This window comes from Rhipicephalus microplus, chromosome 8, assembly GCF_043290135.1.
Source record: "Rhipicephalus microplus isolate Deutch F79 chromosome 8, USDA_Rmic, whole genome shotgun sequence".
NCBI lineage: Eukaryota > Metazoa > Arthropoda > Arachnida > Ixodida > Ixodidae > Rhipicephalus > Rhipicephalus microplus.
In genome coordinates this window covers 45,836,540-45,863,549 of record NC_134707.1, presented here as the reverse complement: position 1 = coordinate 45,863,549, position 27,010 = coordinate 45,836,540, and the positions used below count along the sequence as shown (strand labels likewise).

The following is a 27,010-nucleotide window of genomic DNA, read 5'->3' as shown; positions in this document are numbered from 1 at the left end:
CAGAAACGGGGTGAGATAGAAAACGAAAAACGACTGCGTTCACATCACATTTTCACGCATTTTACGGAACATTCACACACCCAGATGACGTATTACCTGTCCCACTTTGGCTAAGAAGGTTGGCTACAAATGTCCAGCTCCACAGCTAGATTAAAAAAAAATCATGGGCTTCACTGTGTAGATCTTTACTTTAGTTTGGAACGTTACTGTGAACACTTCAAATTCTTTCTTCGCCTGCAAAGACCCCTATTCGTCGATTTTTTTCGCGCTGCGCCCACTGTGTCGGGTTAGTACAACTAAGGTCTCCACCTAAAATGTAGCCGGCCTTTTGCATGTGCAGTCGATTCGATAGAGTGGACACGAGTTCGAACTACCTGTATATACTCGGTATTTGACGACTCTTACAGAAACCACCTACAGGCACAACACTAACCTCCAGATTTTTCAAGAAAATGACTTTCTATATGCCACTTCATACGCGCGTAGAAAACACAAACTAAATGCATATTTACGTTCCCAAACAGGCTCGAATAACAAAAATCTGCGATGTTTCAGGAGGCCACCGTGATGCTAACAGGAACCTGCGTTTGACTAGTCCAGTAGTCCTGAACTTCTGGAAACGGTTTGGATTCATACGTCGTACTTTCCTGGTGAGCAACAAAAAACTTCAATGACAGGAATTCTAAGTAAACCCTTTATACGCTCTGGTTAATGTATGTAATCCAGTAACATGGGCGTAATATTGAAAGCGGGCATTTATCTTGTTTAATGATCTGTTCCTAATCTCCAACATGATTAGCAAAAAAAGTAAAATATTTTTGAAGAACTTGCGATGAAGTAATCCCGAATAATATAGCTCATGACTTTTTCATCAGAGTTTGCCAAAAAATGCTTCTCACTTGAACATTGCTTAGTTGATTAGCCAGAGTGGCAGCCGAATCAGCTTGATTTCAACAGTGATGAAATATTGAAACAAGATCCATTGTGTGTTTCCTAAGATTACTCGAAGTCGACAACTATTCGATGCTGCCATCGTTGTCGTCATCATCATCATCAGAAAGAAGATGATAATGAAGTGAAGAGCACAGATGAAAAACCCATTACATCATTTGTTTTCTTGGCGACGGCTATGGCCATGGTCACTTTTCATGCTAATTCAGGCATACAACACATTCGATTTGAAAAGTTCGGTTTTTGGGGTGGTGTGATTGATAATATTGGATGAGCAAAATACGGCCCTGCACGTGCACCTCTTGTTTTGTCATTTACTTTTTTTCTTCTTTTCCCCATTTATATACATTTATGTTTGCAATAAACGTTTAGTTAAAGTTAGGCTCTTGTGTCTTGTGTATAAGTTGTGCGTTTCCTACCAAAATGAAATTGAATTCATGATTATTAGAAATAGAAAAAGCTACCTAAAATTATTTGAAAGCAAGCCAGACACATCGGTACAAATATTTTACCTTCAATGTTTATTTCAACGTCAATTGCTAGTAACGACGTGATTCTCGCACGTGGTATCGCTTATGGAAATGCAAGCGAACGATAGACTGTGCTTATAATGCACAAGCAACGTAGGCGAAAGCAGTCACACTTATGAAATGCAGACACACTACGGGCTAAGCTTCCATGGCGTCTCTAATGCGTTTTGTTGTTGTATTATGACAGTTGGAGGAAGAAGAAATGAAACATCATGCTACCATGCTGGGACAGAAACGGGACGACTGCGACAACGAGTGCACAAGACTGGACAAAGAACTGTCACCGGCGTACAAGGGACCACGGCTTACAGAAGCGTACTCAAATTCCGTGTCTATCAGCTAGCCACGTGACCCCTACGTTAAACTTTTATATATATAATCATCCAGTTTGTGCGAACTGTGTGCTGTGACCACTGCAGTGTGCAAGGACGAGATCAAGTGAAGGTATACCTTGACGGCGAACTTCTTGTTGACTGTTAGCCTCTACGTGGAGGATCCAATGAACTTGAACTATTTTCTTTTTGTACAGCAACGAACATACAAGCGAGTATTGCTCTTGTGCAGGAAGCTTACAGCTGCGTCTGAGCAGCCAACGGTGTGTCATGTGTTTTGCGGGCTTACATAGCGTGTTATGCGGCATGTTAAGTAATTTTTAAAAAGTAACACTATATGTTGTAGTGCCGACTTCATGCTTTTACGCTGGTAAAAGTGTAAGCAAGTGACAAAGACATGGCTAATGCATCCGACGAATTAATAAGTATAACATGACAGTGAGAAGTGCCTTCACTAATGTAGACACGATTTAATGCGAATAGATGAATGAGAGTTTGTAATATGCGTAGTGGTGCTTGGCAACCACAGAACCATTTGACGTCGAAGCAATTACGCTGTCGCCTACTGAGACTTGCACATGGAGACGAACACCCATGATCGTTGATAGCTGAAGCTGTTAACATATGCCTGGACGCATGCATCGTCTCTCGAATCACTTGCAAAGATGGCATAAACTAGCAGATGGGCAACAACAGTACCCGATATGCATTTATTCAAAGCGTCATCAAATAAAGAGAGAAATGGCAGGGTGGTCATGCGCTACCAAGTAATAGGTTAGCCAAAGCCTGTTTTCATCCATACACCGCTACATTACGCTTCAGCAACATTAGAGCAGTCGAAATCGCTGCCTTTCTACGACGCCTATTGCAACAGTTTTATTAGTCGGTGCTATCGCATGAGAAGCAGTCACCGGCGGAGAAGCAAAAGTGGAGCATCTGGAAGCTGCAATATACACTGCCAAAGAGATGTCACTATAACATAACATAACTGGGTCACTCGCGGATGCTGGTGCCGTGAGTGTTTTTAGCTGGTGCCGGTATGTTTTAACCATGGCCCCAGGTCTTGCGCACCCGAGATTCCGCACCGACAAAAACAAGCCAATGCGCAATGACGGAGATGGTGCTTTAACTACATCTTATGGTACGCTATCGGTGCTTATAGGTGGCTCACCTCATTACTTCACTGGAAAGCTCATATGACGGCACGTCTCCGCCCTGTCTAGGCCAACCAAAAGAAAGCAACATGCCAAAAAAATTGCTCGAGAGATATAACGAGTGTATGTAGTGTGCATAGCGTGTTTTTTGAGTGGCTTACTCAGTTCAGTGCCAGTCCCTTATCGGCGCAGACCAAGAGGTCCTACGTTCGATTCCTGGAGACAGAATACTTTCTTAAGGTTTTTTCCCTTCATGTGTTAGCCTACATCCTATCAACGTCATATGTGTGACAGAAACACGTCCATGGAATCGTGGTGGACGCCAGCAGGAAGCACTTTCGTGTTGAAGAAAAAGGGTGAAGCAAATAAATTAGGAAATAGCTTCGGAATCTGATTGATTGATATGTGGGGTTTAACGTCCCAAAACCACCATATGATTATGAGAGACGCCGTAGTGGAGGGCTCCGGAAATTTCGACCACCTGGGGTTCTTTAACGGGCACCCCAATCTGAGCACACGGGCCTACAACATTTCCGCCTCCATCAGAAATGCAGCCGCCGCAGCCGGGATTCGAACCCGCGACCTGCGGGTCAGCAGCCGAGTACCGTAGCCACTGGACCACCGTGACGGGGCTAGCTTCGGAAGCTGAATTACGTTAAAGAATAAAGAATCCGGGTGTACCACCCTACTTTTGTTCGTCACCGCTGCTTCATAAAACAAAGGCACAAATTTGTTTCTCCTACAATGGAGGCCAAATTGGATGGTGAACTTTTTACGACATCACAGTGCTCTCTGGGGCAAATATTTAAACATCTACCAGTTTTCTCGTAATACACCTTGCCACAAGGTAGCACAAGTGCATAAATCATGTACCCCGACGGAACATGGCAAGAACTTGCGCGTGTGCTTAAACTTGCACGCTGTATCAGCCAAACAGATATAGCTCTGCATGAAACCCCTGTAGTCCGGCTTGTTATGACTATTCTGTTGATTATCTCGCAATCGCCATGTGTTTCGAACGCACTTTGTTTCGGCGCGAAATAAATTATTCAGTTGAGAGCCAGTGCTCGTGTCGTCAGTTTGTCGTCCTTTGCTTATGTCGCGCTGGACATCTACTCGAGCATAAAAAAATGCACGAGAAAACGAGTGGTCCAATACAATGTATGAATATTGCATTTCACTTCGTTGTTCCTAATAAACCTCCTTTTGCGCTGCCACTCCCCGTAATCATTTTTTATTGATATAATATATAACGAGGTGCAAACACTGCGGAATCAGGGCGTAGATGAAGTATATATAAACATTCTGGAAGAAATCTACAGGGGATCAACTGCTACCATAGTGCTTCATAGAGAAAGCAACAGAATACCAATCAAGAAGGGTGTAAGGCAGGGGGACACAATTTCCCCACTGCTGTTTACCGCGTGCTTACAGGAGGTTTTCAGAAGCCTAGAATGGGAACAGTTAGGGATAAGAGTCAATGGAGAATACCTTAGTAACCTGCGCTTCGCCGATGACATTGCATTGCTGAGTAACTCGGGGGACGAATTGCAACTCATGATTAAGGAGTTAGACAAGGAGAGCAGAAAAGTGGGTCTTAAAATTAATCTGCAGAAAACGAAAGTAATGTACAACAACCTCGGCAAAGAGCAGCGCTTCGAGATAGGTAATAGTGCACTTGAAGTTGTAAAAGACTATGTCTACTTAGGGCAGGTAATAACCGCAGAGCCGAACCACGAGATTGAAGTAACTAGAAGAATAAGAATGGGGTGGAGCACATTCGGCAAGCACTCTCAAATTATGACAGGTAGATTGCCACTATCCCTCAAGAGGAAGGTATATAACAGCTGTATCTTGCCGGTACTTAGCTACGGAGCAGAAACCTGGAGACTTACAAAGAGGGTTCAGCTTAAATTGAGGACGACGCAGCGAGCAATGGAAAGAAAAATGGTAGGTGTAACCTTAAGAGACAAGAAGAGAGCAGAGTGGATTAGGGAACAAACGGGGGTTAAGGATATCATAGCTGAAATCAAGAAGAAGAAATGGACATGGGCAGGGCATGTAGCGCGTAGACAGGATAACCGCTGGTCATTAAGGGTAACTGACTGGATTCCCAGAGAAGGGAAGCGGGTTAGGGGGAGACAGAAGGTTAGGTGGGCAGATGAGATTAAGAAGTTTGCGGGTATAAATTGGAAGCAGCAAGCACAGGACCGGGTTAACTGGCGGAACATGGGAGAGGCCTTTGTCCTGCAGTGGACGTAGTCAGGCTGATGATGATGATGATGATAACGAGGTAATGGCGCACAATTATGGCGCTGGCTACTCCTTAGCCCTTGAGTGAAACTTGAACACGTACCTTAAAGTGAGAGATACAAAGCAGTGCATGAAAAACAGAACTTTCGCAAACACAAATGCAAAAAACTTACTTATACGCACATATTAGAACAAAATTACATGGAAATGTTAGACAGTCAACGGCCTTCACTTTGCCCGTAAGCATCTCAGCGTCATAGTTTACTGGTTTGCTAGATACGACTGGCCTGGTGGCTCCACACCTATAGAATCAACCAGGCCAACATCAGAACAATGCCCCATTGCGTATCTCGCGTCCAATGGGGAGCTACCACTGCAAGAAGTGCGGTCCGCAAAATCATGTACACCCGCACATCTCGATCTTTGATATAATCATTGCAAACGTGACTTACGCGATCCACTTCAGTTTTGCTCTTGTGAACTACATGCATATGCCACAAATCAAGAACTAGCATTTGCTTCATGTACGAAAACAAGTATTGCGCAAAGCTCCATAGAAACTGCCCTCAAACGACTATGCGCCTGATGTCGATGCTGGCTTTCGTGAGGACGGTAAGGTTGGGCAAAACAGGCTCGTTCAGCTGGGTCAAGTCGACGCACACCCGGACTTTTAAGGTAGGGGGGGGGGGGGTTATGGTGACTTTGCGAATGGCGCTCATGTGCTTCATTTTGTGAATTTCTTTTTAGACCTTTTCTATTGGTTTAATAGGTATCCTGTGTGGTACACATATAGCAAGAGGGCTGGCTTTCGGCTTCAGCCTTATGCAATATTCCCTTGACATCGTGCCTAGACTGCTGAAAGCTCGTGAGAGTAATGCCTGATAATTAGTCTGCTCACAAGATCCACAAATTTATTTTACCTTATGTTTAGAGAGTAGGCAAGCCGAACAGAACGTTGCGCAAAGCACTAACAACATATAACACCTGGACACTTTCCAACTACACTGAAATTCTGCCTCATAATTGTTCCTCAAAACATCAAGACAAGCCCCATTGGTCCCGTCTACCTAATTCTGTTTGGTGTGTAAATCTGGAAAAGAGGGCGGTATGCTACCGAAACTTCTGCACCCGTATGCGCTTTGGCAAGCTTGGAACGTAATTAATACTAGAACAGACCACGACCCTCCTCTAGATGCATGGACAGTTCCCAGGAAAACGCCCCTAAAATCCGTGTGTACTTAAGATACCCGTACCTGTTGCCGTTGTAAAGTCTTCCTGTGACACACGTTGCGGCAATGTCCTTTCATATCACAGTTGTGGCCCTTCTGTGCCTTTGCTGAACAGGCAGTTCTCACGTAGTCGTGGCCGCCTCAGAAGTTGCAGCGTGAGCCTTGGTTTTCGAAACCATTTTCTGCAGACACCTCTGTTGCCCGACGGCAGCTGGCTCACGGTATAGAGCTGGCGCACACATGTCCCTCCTTCGAGCACTCGTTTAGGTCATACGCGAAGCAATAGTCGTCCAACGTCTGTATCCACGCCGGCCACTACGACTCGTTGTTGAAGTCCAGCTGCAGAGGCTGCAACAGGCCCGCCATGAGCTGCAGAAGCCATGGCGCTTCCTGCTTTGGTAAACCCGCGACCAACGCCCTTTCACGATCAAGGATAACACCGGTGATACGCAGTTGCCGGAAGGCCCACACTGAAAAGCCCCCGGCGTTCATTTCCAGCCGTGTACGTAGGTCCACTGACGTCACAGCCCTGTGGCTTCCGTGAGCACAAATACAGAAGTTAATACAGCGCATTGCGACTTAGACGCGATCAATGCCCGGCGACACTTATCAGCACATCAGCTTGGGTGGTCCGCACGCCTTCGTTTTGGGAAGCGCATCTCACATTTTTTTGTTCTACACCTTCTTTATGTATCTGCATGTTCTTGTTCTCCGTTTACTTTGGCCCAACATCTTGCTTTACAACTTCATCTTCTTGCTATGCATCTACATGCATAGCAAGAACATGCATAACAATACGGGCCCCGGTCGCTGGCACTTGACCGGGTACCGCATTTAGTCTCTATGTTTGCACTTACCCCCACAGTCGCTTCGCATTGCCGAACTTCAAAGTGAAACAACCAACTCGGCCACTATTGTCGATGGCACATACACACTACTTAGTCGGTGGGCCTACGTTACGAAACAGTGACTCTGGTTCATGAAACCACCCTCTCCCGCCCAATTACAATTTTTCTGAAGATGTTTGAATATTTATACTTTCATAGTGCATAGATCTGCCTTCAACCAAAGACGTACATTCAATGCCACCCTGAAAGAAATATCTAGATATGCCGATTGGAGTAAAATGGGGAGGGTTCAACCATTTTCTAGTGGGTATGTTCGCACGCGTGCTTGTATCTGGCATGCACTCTACGGCACATATTTTTTTGCGGGGCACGAGCGCTAAGGCACCAGGGCCTTGGGTACTTTCACTTCATTCAGGAATTCCCTTGTTGTTGCTCACAGCAGTGTCTGCTCAGCCCACAATCATGCCACAGGAGAAGCAAAGCTGTAAATACGTTTGTCAAATGGTTCAACATTTTTTTAGACAAAGTGAATTTAGCGCCAAACAAGGCGGACAACAAAAAAGAAAGACAGATGCTTGAACATTCTGTCCAGTAGTCTGTCCTGCGCAATCAACCGTTCAAAAGATGTGCCCTAGGCATCTGCTGAATCAAAGACTAGTGGTGTTCACTGCTTCCTGCATTGCTCAACGGACCAGTGTTTTCACGACGGTTACATGTGGAGCTTAGGTGCAGTCAGAAGTTTATTATTTATTTCTTTTTTTGCGGAAAAGCGGTGGGGGGTTGTATATACAGCGAGTGATCCACGGGGAACGTGCGCTTCCTCCAACATTTCTTTGTACAATTAGATATAGAGCACTAAATGACCCGAAACCACTCTATTATATAATGCCCTGCACCCAATCCAGGTCAAGGACCAGTGAGGCATGAGTGACTTGTGACAATACTTTTACCTGTTATTTCTTCAAACACGGTGAAAGGAACGCTGTTGCAGACGATTGAAAATAACAAAAAAAAAAAAACAAAATAACGAGCCAAGAGAACATACCACTATGGTTACCTTTTGAAGTGTCAAATATAAATAATGCTTTCAGATTGCTAAAAGTGACTAGAATGACTGCAGGCGGGGCATGCCAACGATATAAAAACGGTAATTGGGTGCCTATTACTAAGACTGTCATTACCTTCACAATAAATGATGCTGAAGCCGCTGGATGAGCAGGCACTTCGCTGGAAAGTCAAGTAAGAAACTACGCTGTAGGATGTTTTGTGACGCTCCATCCTATAAATCGTTCATGAAATATTCATCACTGCAAGGCGATGCTGTGCGAAGAAAAGTAATAAATCAGGGCAATAAGAATTTTTTTCATTTCACGTGCATGCATTCATCAAGCAAAGACATCTATATATGAATTAGACTTTAGGAAGAATCCGCCGTGATGTTTTACTGGCTATCGTGCTCAGTGCTGATTCAAAGTTCACGAGATCAAATCGACGGTGAGCAGCCAAATTTTCGTTGAATTTTAAAGTTGAATTTAGTAGACACCCGTGTATTTAAATTTAAGTGCACGTTAAAAAACCCTGACTGGTAAAAATTTCCGGTTCCTTTTCATCACATCTTCCCTGATACTTATATCTTCAGTTGGGACGTAAACCTCGAACCATTATTACGGTGAAAGTATTTGGTGTCTCGTCAAACGCTAAACTAGCGTGTCTCGTCCTGCATTCCCAAGGACGACTTACGCGAAAAATCCTCATCTCGAGATCATGTCACGATGACGTGGCAGATCAAGAGCGTTTTACACGTCGTTATGATGTATTCGCGACGCAACGTGTAAACTCACATGGTGACGTCATCACATCGCACCGCTGCTTGGTCAAAGGCATATAAAGTTTCTTATAAATACACTAGAGGGAACTCTGGCGCTAGTGTCTATGGATGTTGCAGCGCGCAACACTCCAGCGAGTATGAGAATGATGGGTATAGCACGAGTTTGTCTAATATTCATACTTCTAATTGATATGGGGAGTTGTCTCAAACCCCTATATGAGTATGAAAGATGCCGTAGTGGAGGGCTACGAAAATTTTGACTACTTGTGGTTCTTTTACGCGCACCCAAATCTGAGCAAACCGGCCTATTGCATTTTCGCCTCCATCGAAAATGCAGCTGCCACAGCCGAGATTCAATCCCGTGACCTGCGGGTTAGCAGCCGAGTACCTTAGCCGCGAGACCACCACGGCGGGGCGTCTCTCTTCGTACTTCTGGCTCCATGCGTGTTCGTGTGGCTTGGAGCTGTTTTTTCACGAAACAATAAGTCAGCAAATGTTCAGCGGTTGCGATTCACCACCTTAACCTTACCATTTGAAGTTGGTTCACGAAGTTCAAGAGGGTTCATTTGTTGTTTTGAAACAAAATGAAGGCTGTCTTTCAAGGGACCCTTTATAAAGAAAGGAACACTTCCTCCTTTCTGGGCTGTTGCACGAGAGTACGAAAGGCAACGTCACAGCCTCAGCAGTGCATTTCTTAGGGGGTCACGCGCGCCAACAACAGCCCAGAGAGAACAATGGCGGCGCCCAGAACGCCTTGAGTGAAAAGTTTCATCATCATCATCATCATCATCATCATCATCACCATCATCATCATCATCCTGACTACGACCACTGCAGAACAAAGGCCTCTCCCATGTTCCGCCAGTTAACTCGGTCCTGTGCTTGCTGCTGCCAAAAGTGCTTAAAAGTTCTATACTCATGGCTAAATAGATAGCTAAGTGCACAGCGGCCATATTAAGTCCCATAACAGTTCTCACGCAGCAGGCAAAATAGACAGCTTCGTGAAGGCAGCATGGTAGACAAATACGATGCAGGCTACTTTTTGGCGCAAACGAGATGGCGGCTCATGGAAATGCTTGGATAGCTCTGATCTCGCCGAATCGGTCAGTTGCGCACATGTAAGTGGTTTTGGAGGTGCTGCATATTATTAAAGTTCAGTATTTTACAGGTTTGAACACTCAATATGTTAAAGAAATGACAGTTATTTCTTTAGCTTCCTTTTCTCGACGCGAGGTGACGTCTCGTCATGCAGGCGTCTTATAAACGCGTTCCATTTCTCGGACAGCATGGACTCGATGCTTTCTTCTAAGCTGTCAGCGTAGACTGTCTACGATGCTCTCTTCAACTGGAAGACAGACCAAAACACAGCAACAAACGAAGGTGGAATTGCTATTAGAGTTCTGCAAAGACAAAGACTAAGCAAATCTGCGTAAACTACCCAACATTCCCACGGCCACTGAACGATCGCAGCACCTGAGTCCCCTATAGGTAAATTTAAGGAACTTTATGGTCAAATGTGGTTTAATCACGGAAGCAATGTGAAACCAGATGAGCTGCCTGCGATTTCGGAGGGTGTGTAAAACCATGTTATGTGCCGAAATACGTTTAAATGTGGCGGAGCGGAATCGGTAAATGGGCTGAAAAGGAAAAGGAGATAACGTTCGCTTTCCAGTCATCATAAGTGCATGCATCGAGACTGTGCGAGTTTTTATTAATATGAGGGTGGAGGGATGGAAATAACTTTATTTACACGTCCTTTACAGGGTGTAGCCACCTTCCTGGCTAATCCCACGTTGGGACTGGGAGGTCAAGTGCTTTCGCAAAAAGAACAGCGCCCAATATTTGCTTGAACAGACGGCACCTCGTCTTTTACACGAGCGGCTGTTGAACTTGATGACTCACTGCGAAGCCGTTGCCTTCGCTACGGTTCACACTGACAGCTGTTTTCTTCGAAACACGGTTGATGGTGTTCCAGTGCAATGACTGAGGAGCGCAGTCACGTGCGTTATTCTTTTGTATGTACTGGCTTTCTCTAAACGCCGTAATAAATCACAGTACAGTATACACTCTGCCACAGAATAGTCGATTGTGCATTTCGGTATTCTTAGCACAACTCATTTAAACGCTCTTATTGCTAAAGTTAATGCCAAAAAGTTCTTACCAATGAGCTTACGGCACTAATTAGGCACCATATAATAATTGTCTGAGGAAGGCTCAGTGATGCCAAACCATATTTTCTTCTTTTCGCTCAGCCACGAATGCCACCTTCCTAGCATGTCTTATACAATGCAGACACGTATAAATGCTGGTTCCCTCTTTCTATTTCTTTTTGCCACGATGCACGAGGAGTCAAGATGTACGGCTGCTGACTCTAAAGTCGTCTTTTCGATCCCAGCTGCAGTGGTCACAATTTGGTGGATGTCAAATGGCTGACACTCATGTACTGTCCGATTTCAGTGCACGCTAATGAGCACACATAATGGTTGAAGTTTCAGGTACGTTCTACCAAGGCGCCACTCACTATCATATTGCGGTTTCAGGACGTAAAATCCGAGATAATATTCCTTATTCTCATTACAAGTTTTATTCCCATTTCCCAATCTCTCTGCGTAAGTCAGTCATCGGGACATCGTAAGCTTCCCTACCTAGTGACTACGTTTCATTCTATCACACACGCACACATAGTCACACACAAACACGGGCGCACACATGTATGTATGTATGTATGTATGTATGTATGTATGTATGTATGTATGTATGTATGTATGTATGTATGTATGTATGTATGTATGTATGTATGTATGTATGTATGTATGTATGTATGTATGTATGTATGTATGTATGTATGTATGTATGTATGTATGTATGTACGTACGTACGTACGTACGTACTTATGTATGTATGTATGCATGTATGTATGTATGTATGTATGTATGTATGTATGTATGTATGTATGTATGTATGTATGTATGTATGTATGTATGTATGTATGTATGTATGTATGTATGTATGTATGTATGTATATATGTATGTATGTATGTATGTATGTATGTATGTATGTATGTATGTATGTATGTATGTATGTATGTATGTGCGTGCGTCTGTGTGTCGGTGTGTATGTAGGTAAAGGGTTACAGGGTTGCTAGTGCAGCTTGCAGCAGGCCTACAATAATCAGCACGCAATACACCAACCAGACTACTCCTCCATGAGGTGCGTCGAACACAAGCAGCTCTGTATGATATTAAAGGTCGATAATTTTATTTAGGCATTTTTGTCTAGAAAAGAGTGTCCCGGACCCACTTTATTCCGGCGAGGGCAATAGCAGAGTCTTCCGTAAAGATGCTGTGCTTCCTTGAGCAGTTCTGGAAGACGAATTTCTATTATACTCTAAGCATGATAAGGAGTCTCACATTTAGGGAAACACATCTCGTGTTTTTTTTTATAAACTAACGCTAATGTGCCGCTACAACAAAAACACTGAAACATTGTAACCTGTACAAAGAGGGCGTTTACCTTGCTTCAATGCTTGCCCAAATTGTACAGAGTGCTCTGCGAGCAACGTGAATGAAACCTGCATGTTTTACCGCCAGCACATTAGACTGCAGCAGTTTCTCACGGCAACATGCGGGTAACGAGTTACACCCAGGTTACAGTGCTCAACTACTAACTCGGAAGACGCCGGTTTCTGGCACCCTTTGGCGGTCGCATTTTGATGGAAGCGAAACGCAAGATGCCCGTGTACTGTGCAATTACACCCGGAGGCCGAGAATTACCGGCAGCTTTCGATCTATGGCCTCTATCATAGCCCGTGTGTCTTTGGAGTGTCGAAAAACATAAACAAACCAACAACTCTTTTATTATTTTAGCGTGTCGGTTTTACGCTCTCAAAAAGACACGGAAAAAGTCACGTTCACGCCGTTTTAAATGCGAAGAATTTTTGATGCGGAGCATCTAATACACGAGGCTTGTAGTGCGGCGCCGTCCGCAAGCTTCCTCCTCCTTCTTCCACCATCTGTGCATCCCTTCCTCCTCTACACACCGCGCGTGCTTCACTCCTCCACCATCTGTGCACCCTTCCTCCTCTACACACCGCGTGCGCTTCTCCTCTTCACGAACATTCGCTAGCTGTATAATGTAGCGCGCATGCGCCGTCACGCTTCGAGAACATCGGCAGCTGACGCGCGCGCATGCGCCGTCGCGCTTCGAGAACATCGGCAGCTGACGCGCGCGCATGCGCCGTTGCGCTTCTCCCCCTTCTCGAACATTCGACAGCTGACAGTGCATGCGCCGTCGCGCTGTATACATACTTAAGGTCGGTGCTCGCTCGCTCAGTTGCCGCTCGTCGGTTGGTTTGTACGGCGCGTCGACGTCCGAGGTCGCAATGATCGACGTCCCTTCGACCAGCGCCGGCCAAAGTGGCATCTAAAAGCCATCGTGCTCAAAGTTCGTCGCAATAAATAAACACCGCCTTTTCGCATACGTGTCGTACGTGTTCACTGATTTAACACCCCTCCTACAACCACGTTAACCAATTTAGCCAGCGACCCAAGTAAGTCGCAATTTAACACCTCATTTCACAACCACGTTAACCAATTTAGCCATCGACCCAAGTAAGTCGCACTTTAACACCCCGTTAACCAATTATATGCTCCGCATCCTCCTCAGTGCTCCCCCGAGGGAAGCTGCAGGCAATTTTTTTAATGAATTTCGGCGTCTTTACGCTTATCTATCTATCTATCTATCTATCTATCTATCTATCTATCTATCTATCTATCTATCTATCTATCTATCTATCTATCTATCTATCTATCTATCTATCTATCTAGCCGCCTATGACTTTTAGCTCTCCTGGCCGTTTCAATATAGGTATCATTAACAAACTTGGTGTGGCATAAGATGACTGTATGGAGAACATATTGGACTATTCAGAACATGAAAATCATAACATGAATGTCATAAATGTCATGATTTACATATTATGATCCTTCAGTTCTCGCAGTGGTTTCGTTCACATGGCATGTTGCAAAACTGGCATGGTAGGACATGATTGCATGGCAAACACAAGCGACAAACCCTAACATGAAAATCATGACATGCGTGTCATGTAACAACATTACTACATGCCACGATTATGATGCGCTCGCGGCCTTTGCGCCAGCTTCAGATGAACCAAACTCAGTATTGCGCGACGCGAACAGACGACATAGGTAAACGACACATCCAAACATGATAACCATGACATGCGTGTCATGTAACAATATGACTACATGCCATACTCACGATGCGCTCGCGGCCGTTTCGCTAGCTTCACATGTGCCAAATTTAGGATTACGTGACGCTAGTGAATGATGAAGGTATGTGACTGCTGCAAACATGATAATCATGAGATGCGTGTCATGTGAGAACATGACTACATGCCACAGTCAAGGGGCCCATACATTTCGAAGTGACGCGCTACGGGTGCTCACCGGCGTTCATTTCATCGGGTCACGCCGGTGTTACCTCGCCAGGCACCGGTCCGGTCATATACTCGCCAGTGTGCGCCGCGCTACGTTTCTTTGACGTATGCGCGTTTTAGCGCATTCGGTGTCCCTCAGTCACGAAAAGAGGGAGACGCATCTGTGCGAAATGCAGCATGTTGCATTTCGCGTCGGTGGCCGTCAGGCCACGCCGATGGATGCTGGCCACGCCGATGGATGCTGGCCGCGCCTGTCACGCCTGCCGTGAGACTGTAGAGTGCTCGCGTTTTGCTAACGTGAGCGTCGCTGTGCCCAGCGTGCGCGCGCGTCAACGCTATAATGGAGTATATTGGGCCCTTTATGATGCGCTCGTGGCCGTTTTGCTAGCTCTACATATACTAAATCGGGTGACACGTGACGCGACTGATTGATAAAAGTATGTGACTGGGGCAAACATAAAAATCCTGATACGCGTGTCATGTTAGAACATGACAACATCCCACGATCATAGCGTCTCGTGGTCCTCTCGCTAGCTCCACATATACTAAATTTGGTATCACGTGACGTGAATAGATAACGAAGGTAAACGACACATGCAAACATAATAATCATGACATGGAAGTTATGTACGGCATTATTTACCTCCACCTCGTAACGTTGTGCTTTCATATCAACCTTTCTCATTCGTGCTTCGCATATCATCGATTCCCATTGTGCGTGGAATGTGCCAATTTTTTTTCGTTTTCTTTTTATTTTAAAAACGGGAAATTTAAGGACAAATTTTAAAAACGACAAGAATGTCTTTTTTTAATCTAGTATGCCACTTACAACTCCATCGTGGTAGAGACCTCGTGGATCTTCAAGGTTCGTCGCGTCTATCCAATCCTACAAAATAAAAAAAACTGAATCAGAAAGTTACGCAGAGTTAAAATTTACACCGGCATCATCGAGTCACACGTACGACCTCTAGTTTGCGTGATTGAATCCCGGCGGCGGTTGCTGCATTTTCGATGGAGGCGAAAATGCTGTAGACCCGTGTGCTCAGGTTTGGGTGCACGGTAAAGAACCCCAGGTGGTCGAAATTTCCGGACCCCTCCACTATGGCGTCCCTCATAACCATATGGTGGTTTTGGTACGTTAAGCGCCACGTATCAATCAATCAATCAATCAATCAATCAATCAATCAATCAATCAATCAGTCAGTCAGTCAATCAATCATTCAATCAGTCAATCGATCACTCAATCAATCACACCTACAGACGGCATAGTAGTCACGTTTACATGTTAATATGCGCTAGTAGTCTCTAACACGCACACTCCGAGCTTGTTAAAGAGCACCATTTATTGTGATATAGCGCAATGTGATATAGCTCAAGTAAGCATTTGCCGTTATGTGATTGTCATGTTAGGAAGTAGCCATTATAAAGGAAATTTATAAATACTCGAGTTTGATACAGCCGCGTTTTAGTGTAAAAAGCTAGACGTACGTGCGATTATGATGTTGTGACAAATCGTGAAAATAGCGATGCTTTTTATCAATTGCGTTGAAAGTACTACAAATACTGACCGGATTCAGGACAGCGGTGAATACCGATGCCATTTTGGCGACACATTCATACACCTCCTCTCTGTAGGCGTCAGGCCCCTGTAGGGAATGTTTTTGCGGAAAAACCAATCTTTTAAATTGATTTGCTAGTTTAATTTGTAGCGATAGACAATTTTTCTTCTCGCATACGTGATTGCTTTCTGGAAGCTCTGCAGTGGTCAAGGTGTTATTGACTCCTGTATATTATTGATTTATTACTGTCCATGAAAAAAACGTTTTGCAGTAAAAGTTCACTTAAGGCGAGGCGTTGCAGGACAAGTTCATGGTACACTATAGCTGAAAACATTCCAGCCCTAATTATGGCGAGTACACTATGAAGAAATCTCTCGCACGTTCATTTCACTAGTGGCGCTAAAATAGTTTCAGTAAACGGTGCGCTTTATAATGCGCACACCAGGAAGGACCAAAAAGCAGCAAAAATTCAACCTATTCTCTATAGTACACATGTTATCAATTTAACCGTGTATTAGGCAGACTCCAGTATTGACTGATTTTTCGGACCTCCGGGACAGACAGTTGCACTTTTACTCACAAGGTATGTACAGGGCAGCTATTATTAATCAGACAAAAATCACCACAGAAAAATAAAAACCAGTGGGAAAGAAAATGACTTATGCGGGCTTGGTCACGTTGCGCTGTTATTGTAAAGGGCGTCCCAGTTATCACGCAGCGCGATTAAAAAAAGGAAACGGCTTTACGTGAATCAAATCTAGTGCATATTCTTGCCAGTGCACTGTAGTAGCCCCTACTGATTTTTCTGTAATGACAAATAATTAGTCATAATCATACTCGTAACTCAAAAAAAGTACTCGTGTAATTACCGGAATACCAAAGAGGCAGCTGTGCGGTTGCTCAAATGACATCTGCCTGTGCTATCTCCAACAATGTACAAATTGTGAGCTTTTTTTTTTGTTAATGTAGAAAGCCCGCCAAAAACGAAAAACAACACGTGAATAGACGTGTGGCAGCTTGGGCTAGTTCATATGACATGACGATAGTTATAGTACGAGAACAGAATGACGACACAGAGACAAGTGCCCTTCGTGTCCTTCTTGTCTCTGTGTTGTCGTTCTATTCTCGTGCTATAACTATCATCTTGAATAGACGGCTGCACGCATCAGAAAGAAGTGGCATCAAACCAGCTCGCTTTGAGATAGCCAGTAGCAATTAGGGAATTGCAGAAGGAAAAAAGTACGGATCACACTATCTGCACTTCCCGTCCAAAAACATTCACAGCATATCCACAGAGTGAATGATGATTGGTGGGGCGAAGCGCTCATCAGTCCGTCCGTGCTTTCGTCCGCCAATTCTTTCTTGCTTCCTTCCTTCCATGCGTCCGTTCATGTGTCCGTCCACTCATGTGGCCGTTGGTGCATCCGTACTTCCATGCGTCTCTCCATGCGTCCCTCCGTACATTCGTTCTTCCGTCTGTCCATCCGTCCGTCCGTGCGTCTGTTCGTGCGGCCGTCTCTCTGTCTGTCTGTCTGTCTGTCTGTCTGTCTGTCTGTCTGTCTGTCTGTCCATCCGCCCGTCAGTCCGTCCGTCTATCTAGTGAACACTCCAAGTACAGCCATATCACATCTTTTCATAATGTATTCACCATATAAAAGTGCCGCCATCCAACTGACATTCCAAGGACCGCTTTTTCGGGTATGTGCCACCGGTGGCTACATACATCATCAGAGGATGGACAGACCCACACCCTAAGGAGCTTCGTTCCTAAAAACGAGCCGCCTTGATCTTACACAGTCAGGGTGTAATTGCTCAGAACAGCGATTCGGCCGCGTTATCAATGACGAAAGTTGACCATGAGATATCAATGGTGATAGTGCCATACAATAATGGAAAGAATTCCTGCAAAACTGCAGCGTATGTTGATGGTACTCGACCTCTATTTTTGACAATGTGCAAAAAGCTGCCTCTGGCAACGGTAAAGACCCAAAGTGGTTGCTTCCAGTAAGGCTCTCTGAGGGCGCTGCCCTTCATTTTTTGTGGGCGTGAGTGCAGTCACATGTTTTTTTTATGTTTCGTGGGCTTTCTTTATGCACAGAAAAAAATTAGCACGTAAATATTTAGTTGTTGGAAGTAGCACAGACGGATATCATTTCAACGTGCGCACATCTGCCTTATTGTCATTTTGATAATTAGGAGATTACTTTTTCGTTACAAAAAATATTGCTATTTCGTATGGTCAATAATGAAAAAATAAGTAGCACCTTCTTAAGTATAGTGGGAACAATATGCATTAGGTTTTCTTTGCTTAACGCTGTTCCTCGGTACTTGGCTGCTGACCCGCAGGTCGCGGGTTCATATCCCGGCTGCAGCGGCTGCATTTCTGATGAAGGCGGAAATGTCGTAGGCCCGTGTGCTGAGATTTGGGAGCACGTTAAAGAACCTAGGTGGTCGAAATTTCCGGAGCCCTCCACTACAGCGTCTTTCATAATCACATGGTGATTTTGGAACGGTAAACCCCACAAATCAATCAATCTGTTCCTCCTTTTTTTTAAAAGGCGTGTGGTCTCATAGCTGGGGCGCTCCGTACATTTCCGCTTCATTCTGAGTATAAAATCATTAATTTCGAAGAGTTTTCTCGGGCACGTGTGTGCAGGTAATGCAGAACCAGCCTTGTAATGCAAGCTAGTGCGACATATCAGTTCAGTAAATCATCAGAAAGCACCCATGCAAATCGCTTTTCTCAAAATCACCCAGTGACCGTAATGAAGTGTACTTACTTTTGACTTCCTCAAGGAAATGTATTTGTGAAAGCAGAAGCGAAACACGACGCACATTTTGGAAGCTGCCTGTGCGAATAAGATGATTAAAGTGAACATCATCGTTATTTCACATTAGTGAAACATAGATAAAATTCAATGTACTCTAACGGAATCTCATTATGTATAGAATATACGATCCTTATCTGCCTTTTTGATCACACCACATGTAAGATAAAGCTGCATAAATGCTGTGGCTCTATGCAGGAAACACTTTATTGCAAGTGATGTTCACTGTAGGTGGCGTTTTGCTAAAGTGGGATGGTACGTTACTGCTAAGTAATGCTAAGATTTGTAATCGCTGCTGGTTAATTATCCCGATAACTTCTAAATCTCATGACCGCGTCTATTACAATCTTGACTTTACGTGCATCCACTATCGCAACGCAGCCACCATACCTACGAATGCTAGCTGAGTAGAGGAGTGCTGTAGCCACAAAAGATTATATTTGCAGCGCCGCTACTATGTAATGTAAATATTCTCAATGCTTCGTCAAAGTCACTGCTCTATTTTATGCGCTGTTCAGGTAAGTATGCACAAGACGCCCTTTTTCGGGTTTGCACAGATTTTCCTGCGTAATAAAAGAAGCTGGTGTAAATGACTCTAGTTTTACGATGCAGGATTACAGTTGGTTCTCGGGGAACGTGTGAACATAAGAAACACTTTAAATCTAGAAAAGCTGGCTCTTAGATTTGCATACCTTCTGGATCATTTTTGTGGAAAACTTGTACTTAGAAACTACTGGAAGAGCACACTTGTCGACCAGCTTCGCGGCGAGTTGTGTGGCCTTCGCCTTCTGCACCATTCCTGTAAAAAAATAAGATGTACAAAACAACACCAATCGGTGTTGTTATTTGTACAATTATTGAATATGTTATGAGAAAACTGACTATGCGGTTTCATCTGATAGGAAAAGCCGTGCTCCAGGAATGGCAGCACATTCGAAAGAAACAAGAAGCGACCTGCGCGGTTTCATTGACTAGGATCGGTATAGCGCACATGTTTATTTATATTGAAGGTATGGCGTTAATATGTAAAAGCAAATTACAAGCGGTTTGAATAAATAAGTGAGAACACACCCTGTAAAAGCGCAGTGCTGAATGGTTGCAGTAGCTTATCAACTAAGGTGTAACTGTACTAAGTTTGCGGTTGTGGGTTCAATTCCAGGTTATGGTGGTCGCATATTTATCCCAGGATTCGGCGCGCAAAACCTACCAAACCAGAACTAGCAGGGCTAATGTGAATCGCTAGAAGCAATAAGAAAATGTTATGGGCCCCTTTGTCGTGGGACACATATGACTTTAAAATTACAAAAAACAATAAACACTAATGGAGAGCAGCAAGACAGTGCATGTCAATTGCTTGACGCCGAATGACGCCAGTCTTCATACATTGCTTCTCTTTGCATATATTGGTGCAAACGCACCAAAACATGCATCGTCACGCCAAACCAGGGATAGCCGTTACAAGCTCATGAATGTGTCATATCCGAGTGGAAACATTTATTCCGCCGGTTTGTTCTCGTGCATGGCTAGAGGACCTTTCACAGCTCTTTGGCTTCCTCTGATCGCGGCGGAAGTAAAATAGTTTAGGTGCAGACACTCCGCCCGCCACGACAGAGAGCGCGTTCAGATAATGTTTCCTTTTACAACATGCACCGGCCACTGTTTTTTTTTTTTGGAGGGGGGGGGGCGCTGCGACAAGACATCTCATAGGGAGCCTTCATGTGCGCGCCGGTGCGCACATTAAGGCTCCCTAGCGTTTGCTAGAAAGCACATGAAGGTTTCCAAGCGTCTACTAACCTGCCCTCGATCCCGCCTTTACTCTAGGCATTCCTCCCCGCAGCGTCTCGCAAAGCCGACGCAGGCAGCGTCCGCTAGAGAGATTCTTCTTTAAAAGAAATCATAGCATATTCATGGAGTGCATGATGATGAGTGGGGAAGCGTTCGTCAGTCTATCAGCGCATCCGCCCGTCCGTGCATTCGTTCATGCGTCCGCGCGTGCGTTCACTTGTCCATCCGTCCGGCATGCGTCCAACCATCCATTCGTCCGTTCATTCGTGTGTGCGCCCGTGCATCTGTTCGTCTGTCCGTCCGCCCGTGCGTCAGCACATCCGTCCGACTATCTAGTGAATACTCCAAGCAGTGCCAATTCGCATCTTTTCATTCCATATTGTTACCGTGCACCATCAGTAGGAGCAAGCGTAGCACTTTTTGTAGGCGTCGGTGATGGTTCGCGCTCATTACAGAAACGTGCCCTCCAGTATCTATTAGGGCAGAAATGTTCACACCATCAACGTCAACGTCTAACAAACTTTGTCCCATCGGAAGCGTCAAGAGAATATTTTCGGAGGAAGTCGATGAAGCAGCGTCACCTCCGTGCGCTGCACCGTTTAGTTTTTCGGATAGGCAGGAGCGGGGCTGAATAGAGAGGACGGTCTGCGAGTATGCAGTGAGCGAGACGACTGGCGCCGTCCTGGAAGCGAACGCTACGGATGACCATGCGGTGACGAAGATGAGCTGTTGAACCTTCTGTATAGTCGTTTGGCGAAGAAGGCTGCACGGCACATGCAAGGCGGGTGCTGTCCTGTCGGTATAGTAAGGTTCTGACGACGTCCGAGGTGGCGAGGACCAGCGGTAGTTGCAGTACCAACGACATGAGCAATACGGTGGCAATGCAAGCAAATTGGTCGATGGTCGGCGGTTCTCCACGCAGCAGGGTCGCTAGATCAAGTCGTAAACTGCTGCTCGGGATAGGACGAGGGTCCACCGCACACCGAGGAAATACCTATGCTGGCGAGTTCTTGGCGGACGATGGCTTGAACCATGTTAGCATTGACTGGGGTCGTGTCACTTGCAGCAGTGTGAGCCGGAACATGGGTAATGGCTTCATGTTCACTCCGTACAATTTGGGTCACCTGATCCTACGAAACTGGAGGTGGCGGCTGTGTTCTTGCACAGTCTTCACAAGACGACGTTGCAGCCGTATTCGGAAGACGGGCAAACATGCTGTGAATCCGCCTGCTCTTCGCTAGCTCAAAGCACCGGCATTCATTTTATAATGGCGTCCACTGTAGAATAATTTTTGCAGATGAGGAGGTGTAATGCGTCGTACGCAATCCCCTTAAGAGCATGTCCAACCTTGTCATCCTCCCTATGACTGATTGTGCGCGCGTGTTCTGCCGAATGTGCTGTGTTTATCTCTCTTCCCTCTCTGCTCATCTCCCCCATCCCCCTTCCATGCGCAGGGTAGCAAACCGGCTGCCTATAGGCTGGTTAACCTCCCTGACGTTCTTTTCCTCCTATTTTCCTTCCTTCCTTGTTAGCATCCGGAATCTCAGCATTGGCTTTGCGACACAATGCTAACACATCTTCGCTATACGAGACGTACGACTCCGTCGAAGTCTACGCCCGAGACACGAGCATTTTGTTCACAGCCATTTTTCTTTCAATAGGCTTCCCGAACAGGTCCAACATTTCTCGCTGCACATTGCCCAATTCTCAAGTTATGCCTAATGGTTCTCATACCACGATTCGGTGGTTCTCCTAAGATAGAACAACAGTTTTGCCAACATAACATTCGGGCCCCATCGGTATCGAGTACTCACACGTTCATACTCTGCCAACCAAACTTCAACGTCCAATTCATCTGGACCGCCGGAACCGCTAATTGTGCCAGGATCCCGTGGAGGTTCGAGCATGAAGGTTGTGGTCGCAGGGGGAGATGTAGTCGCCGCATCATCTCCAGGCACAGGAACACCAGGAGCAGATGCAGACACCGTATTTTCCGTCATCGTTGCAGAATCACCCTTCAAACGATGACCGCTGCGAAGTTCCGTTGCATGGCGGTTACCCAGCACGTCCACCAAATGTGACGCTGCGAGATCTAGGTTTATCGTATAGCGTCCACAGAGAATCGGCAGCCGAACAAGATGGCTGAGTTGCCTCTCGTTTTGCTTGCTTGCTTGCTTGCTTGATCCTTTTTTTTTGTGGCTCTCACTCACAAGGGGGATTGACGAAGAAGCCGGTGGTTAATGCAAGTCAATACCTTTAGGATTTCTAGACTAGGGGATTAGGACTACATGGTTTTGACTGTGAAATTAATTTGGTGCACTATAAAAAAGGGGGGGTCGAGTAGAGAAATAATAGAATTTGCTGAATATCTGAGGTGTAATAGTTATATGCAGTGTAGCAGCTAAATAATAAATGATGGATTGGCTAGTGAAATTCGAGAGCTGATCAATGACTCAGTAAGGTAATCTTCTTGTAATATATAGGAATTCGCAGAGAGCCCCGCAGATGTTCCTATCGCTGTGTCCCAATGAAGCGGCCCCAAAAGACAAAATATTAGAAGTACTAGGTGATATTCCTAGCTTTTTGAATAAAATTTTGAAGCAATTTTTTCTTTGATTTTTGAAACGGTGACATCTGATAAAAAGTGATCAATATGTTCAGATTCGTTACAGCTTGAGCACAGAGGGGATGGCACCAGACCAGACCTGTTTAAGTAGAAATTAAGAAGTGGTACACGGCAACGTAATTTTGTTATAGAGACTTCCAACTGCAAGCGTATAACGCACAGGCGTCTTCGTCGTCTTTGCAAAGTGCTACGCTTGCTAATGTTGATGGTGCAAGTGGTCCATCTGCTTATGTTACTTAGACATTGTCATCGTCTTTTCACCTACCTTTGACAGCCATATCACACGTATGTCGGCCGTTCTGGATGTTTTTTGAAGAGCCGCTCTCCAGCGCTCCATTTCGGACGTTGCCAAGTTACCATACTCGGCCACCTTGTCAGTGCCGCTGGTGTTCAACCGGATCCCGACAAGGTGAGAGCACTACAAAAAGTTCCTAAACCACGTTCAACCAATGACGTCCGAAGTTTTGTAGGGCTATGTTCCTATTTTCGTAGGTTTGTCCACAACTTCGCCGACATCGCTCGACCGCTTACTGACCTCTTAAAGAAGGACGTTCCCTTCGCATGGAGCGTAGAGCAAGCGGACGCTTTTTCGGCTCTTATCTATCTGCTGACTACGCAACCAATACTGGCCCATTTCGACGCTGCATCACTTACAGAGCTTCGAACAGATGCTAGTGGCCATGAAATGGGAGCGGTCCTCGGCCAACGACAGCACGGGAAGGACCACGTGATTGCTTACGCCAGTCGTCTTTTTTAACCTGCCGAACAGAAGTTCTACATCACTGAGCGTGAATGCCTAGCTTTAGTGTGGGCCGTGACAAAATTCAGGCCTTACCTGTATGGCCGAACGTTTTCCGTTGTTATTGACCATCACGCTCTCTGTTGGCTCTCATCGCAAAAAGACCCATCTGGACGTCTCGGTCGCTGGGCGCTGCGTCTGCAAGAATACTCATTCGTGGTCCACTACAAGTCGCGACGCCTGCACACAGACACACTGTTTGTCACGTCATCCGGTTGAAACGCCCGACTTGACAGACATTGAATCAGACCCCTGCATGCTCTCCATCCACGATTTGGGTGATATCACCACCGAACAACAACGTGACCCATCGTTACTCTCCATCATCGAGCGTCTGACCTGTGCTCCGACAGATCCTTCCGTTCACCTGTTCGAACTGCACGATAACATTCTGTACCGTCACAGTTTCAACGCCGATTGCCCAGAATTAGTACTCATGCTTCCCCATCACCTGCGGTCCAGCGTTCTCGAACAACTCCACGACGTACCTACAGCCGGTCACCTAGGTGTCTCTGGTACCCACGATCGTGGGTGACGTCACTTTTTCTGGCCCGGACTGTATCGTTCTGTGGTTAGCTACGTCACTTCTTGCGACCGCTGCCAACGTCGCAAGCGCCCCTCTGTGCTATAGTCTGGCCTCCTACAGCCCATCGACATACTGACGGAACCATTCGTCCGTGTTGGCCTTGACCTTTTGGGCCCGTTTCCTACGTCCACCTCCGGGAATAAAAGATTTGCAGTCGTCACAGATTATGCCACACACTTTGCCATCACTCAATTACTGCCGACAAGTTGTTCCACTGACGTCGCGGTCTTTCTCTTGTATGAAGTCATTCTTCATCACGGCGCTCCGCGGCAGCTGCTTACTGATCGAGGGAGGTACTTTCTTTCACGTGTTGTGGATCACATTCTCCGCGCCTGCTCCACTGAGCACAAGCTTACCACCGCTTATCATGCACAGACAAACAGATTGGTTGAGCGTCTGAACCGAACGCTGACGCAGATGCTGTCAATGTACGTTTCACCAGATCAACGTGACTGGGACAAAGCACTCTCCTTTGTCACCTTTGCGTACAACGCTTCACGGCAAGACACAGTTATTCGCCGTTTTTTTGCTATTTGGCCGACATCTAGCGTTACCATTTGGAACTCTCCTTCCTTCGGCTGTCCCCTTGTCTGAGTAGACCAGCGATGTCGTTTCTCGAGCTCATGCAGCCCGTCAGCTTCCCATGATCGACTTCACTTGTCGCAAGACCCCCCAAAAGACCGTTATGACAGTCGTCAAGAAAGCGTGCACTTCCCGCTGGGGTTTCTGGTACTTCTCTGGACACCAAACCGCCAAGTCGGCTTATCAGAGAAGCTACTACCACACTACCATGGCCACTGCAAAGTGTTACGACAACTCAGTGACGTGAACTACGAGATCACACCCTTAAACAATGTCTCTTCGACCCACTCACTCCAGACGGACGTTGTCGACGATTCCAGGCTAAAACCTTATCACCCTGCTAGTTCGTCGCCGCCGTAACAAGCACCATGACGGCGCTTCCGCCACGAGGAAGTGATCTTACGGTGCACCATCGACAGGAGCAAGCGTGGCACTTTGCGAAGAGGACGAAGACGCCTGCGCGTTAGACGCTTGTGCGAGAGGCAACTCAGTCATCTTGTTCGGCTTCCGATTCTCCGTGGACGCTGTACGATAAACCTAGATCTCGCCCCGTCAAAATATTTAGCATATAGAAGTACCGCCATCCCGCGGACATTTCAAGGAGTAAACAAGGAGTGGCGCGACCAGACTAGAACAGCGACACACGTGCACAATTCTACAGCCTGAGCTTCGTGTCTAGTTCCCACCATTCACCGCCACTAGCTCATGGCACTGAGGCCCAATCCTCGCTAAACCTTCCGAAAACCAAGGAGGTAACGCCCAGCGAGTTTAACATATCAAAATTTCCTGGTGAGATAGTGCTCAAAGTTTGTCCTTCTGTTACTGCTTTCTTTTAGTAAGTATCGAATTCAAGGCAAATTTTATTGGAGAACAAGTCACCGATATTCGCCTCTGTAGGCTGTTTCATCAGAAACAACTGTATTTTTGCCGCTTCTCTAGTCCTACTGTAAAGGTGGCTACGTACTACTACGACGCACTACTACTTTTACATATATCGCGGACGCACAACCCACAACTTAAGAAGCTTCGCCTCCAAAACAAACAAAAAAAAACTGGCTGCTAGCGCTGCATCACATGGTCAACTTCGAGGAGATGATGTAATATTTTTAGATAACTAACAGGACATAAAAATGCTTTAGAGTGCTATAAACAATTCTTAGAAAGACAGGTAACTGTGCCAGCTGAAAAGTAATCTTGTTACAACAATTGGAGAGCAGACACGAGCACAAAACAAAACTTAAGAGACCACAAACACGCCATTTGGCCTCAAGAAAAATCTGGCCTCTGCAGTCGAGATCGCACCCGTGTCAATCTAGTTAGCAGCCGAACACCATGACTAGCCTTAGAGCGTTGTTTGAGGTCACTTATGTATTTCGCACGCTGTTTCGAGTGGGCAATGTAAACCGGATAGAGCTATTTGAGTAGCTGTATCAGAGGATAAATATTCATTTTCAGTGATAGTTTGAGGTATATCAAAATGTGCCAGTCATGGTCATTCTGCTGTATGGGTTCGATGGTCAGCTGAGATATAATTCGCGGTGCATTCCAACCTGTTTTTTCTTCACAGACGTCGAACTTGGCGCCATTGTACAGAGGTGGAAGGAAGAGGCCAATATAGAACAAATAGGCCAAGGTAGGGAGCCCACATGTTGCGTTCATGA

The 27,010-nt window shown here is 45.6% G+C and overlaps 3 protein-coding genes across 7 annotated transcripts in view; 1 reads left to right on the top strand and 2 right to left on the bottom strand.

Annotated features, from left to right (window-relative positions):
* The window catches only part of LOC119165378 (sodium-coupled monocarboxylate transporter 1-like), a 59,448-nt gene extending 55,264 nt beyond the window's left edge, over positions 1-4,184 (top strand). For both annotated transcript variants that reach the window (XM_075871688.1, XM_075871687.1), the window contains 2 exons: positions 556-650; positions 1,669-4,184. In XM_075871688.1, the coding sequence (XP_075727803.1) occupies positions 556-650; positions 1,669-1,824 (251 nt within the window). In that variant the 3' untranslated portion in view covers positions 1,825-4,184. The remainder of the gene's footprint in view (positions 1-555; positions 651-1,668) is intronic.
* Positions 1-6,933, bottom strand: part of LOC119164417 (deoxyribonuclease-2-alpha) — a 194,708-nt gene extending 187,775 nt beyond the window's left edge. For 2 of the 3 annotated variants that reach the window (XM_075871692.1, XM_075871693.1), the window contains exon 1: positions 6,474-6,932. The gene's annotated coding sequence lies outside the window, so the exon portion shown is untranslated. Of the gene's footprint in view, positions 1-6,473 lie in introns of all 3 variants that reach the window. The other variant, XM_075871694.1, reaches the window with a different exon arrangement.
* Positions 6,934-12,364: 5,431 nt separating this feature from the next.
* LOC119165802 (uncharacterized) lies at positions 12,365-27,010 on the bottom strand. Of its 2 annotated transcripts, XM_075871685.1 has the most exons (6): positions 26,900-27,010; positions 19,664-19,770; positions 18,924-18,992; positions 16,153-16,230; positions 15,414-15,470; positions 12,365-12,488 (listed from the first exon to the last, which is right to left on the bottom strand). In XM_075871685.1, exons 1-6 carry the CDS (start codon positions 27,006-27,008, stop codon positions 12,402-12,404), a joined length of 507 nt encoding a protein of 168 aa, XP_075727800.1. In that variant the 5' UTR covers positions 27,009-27,010; the 3' UTR covers positions 12,365-12,401. The 2 variants fall into 2 exon arrangements, with proteins under 2 accessions (XP_075727800.1, XP_075727801.1); XM_075871686.1 differs by lacking the exon at positions 16,153-16,230.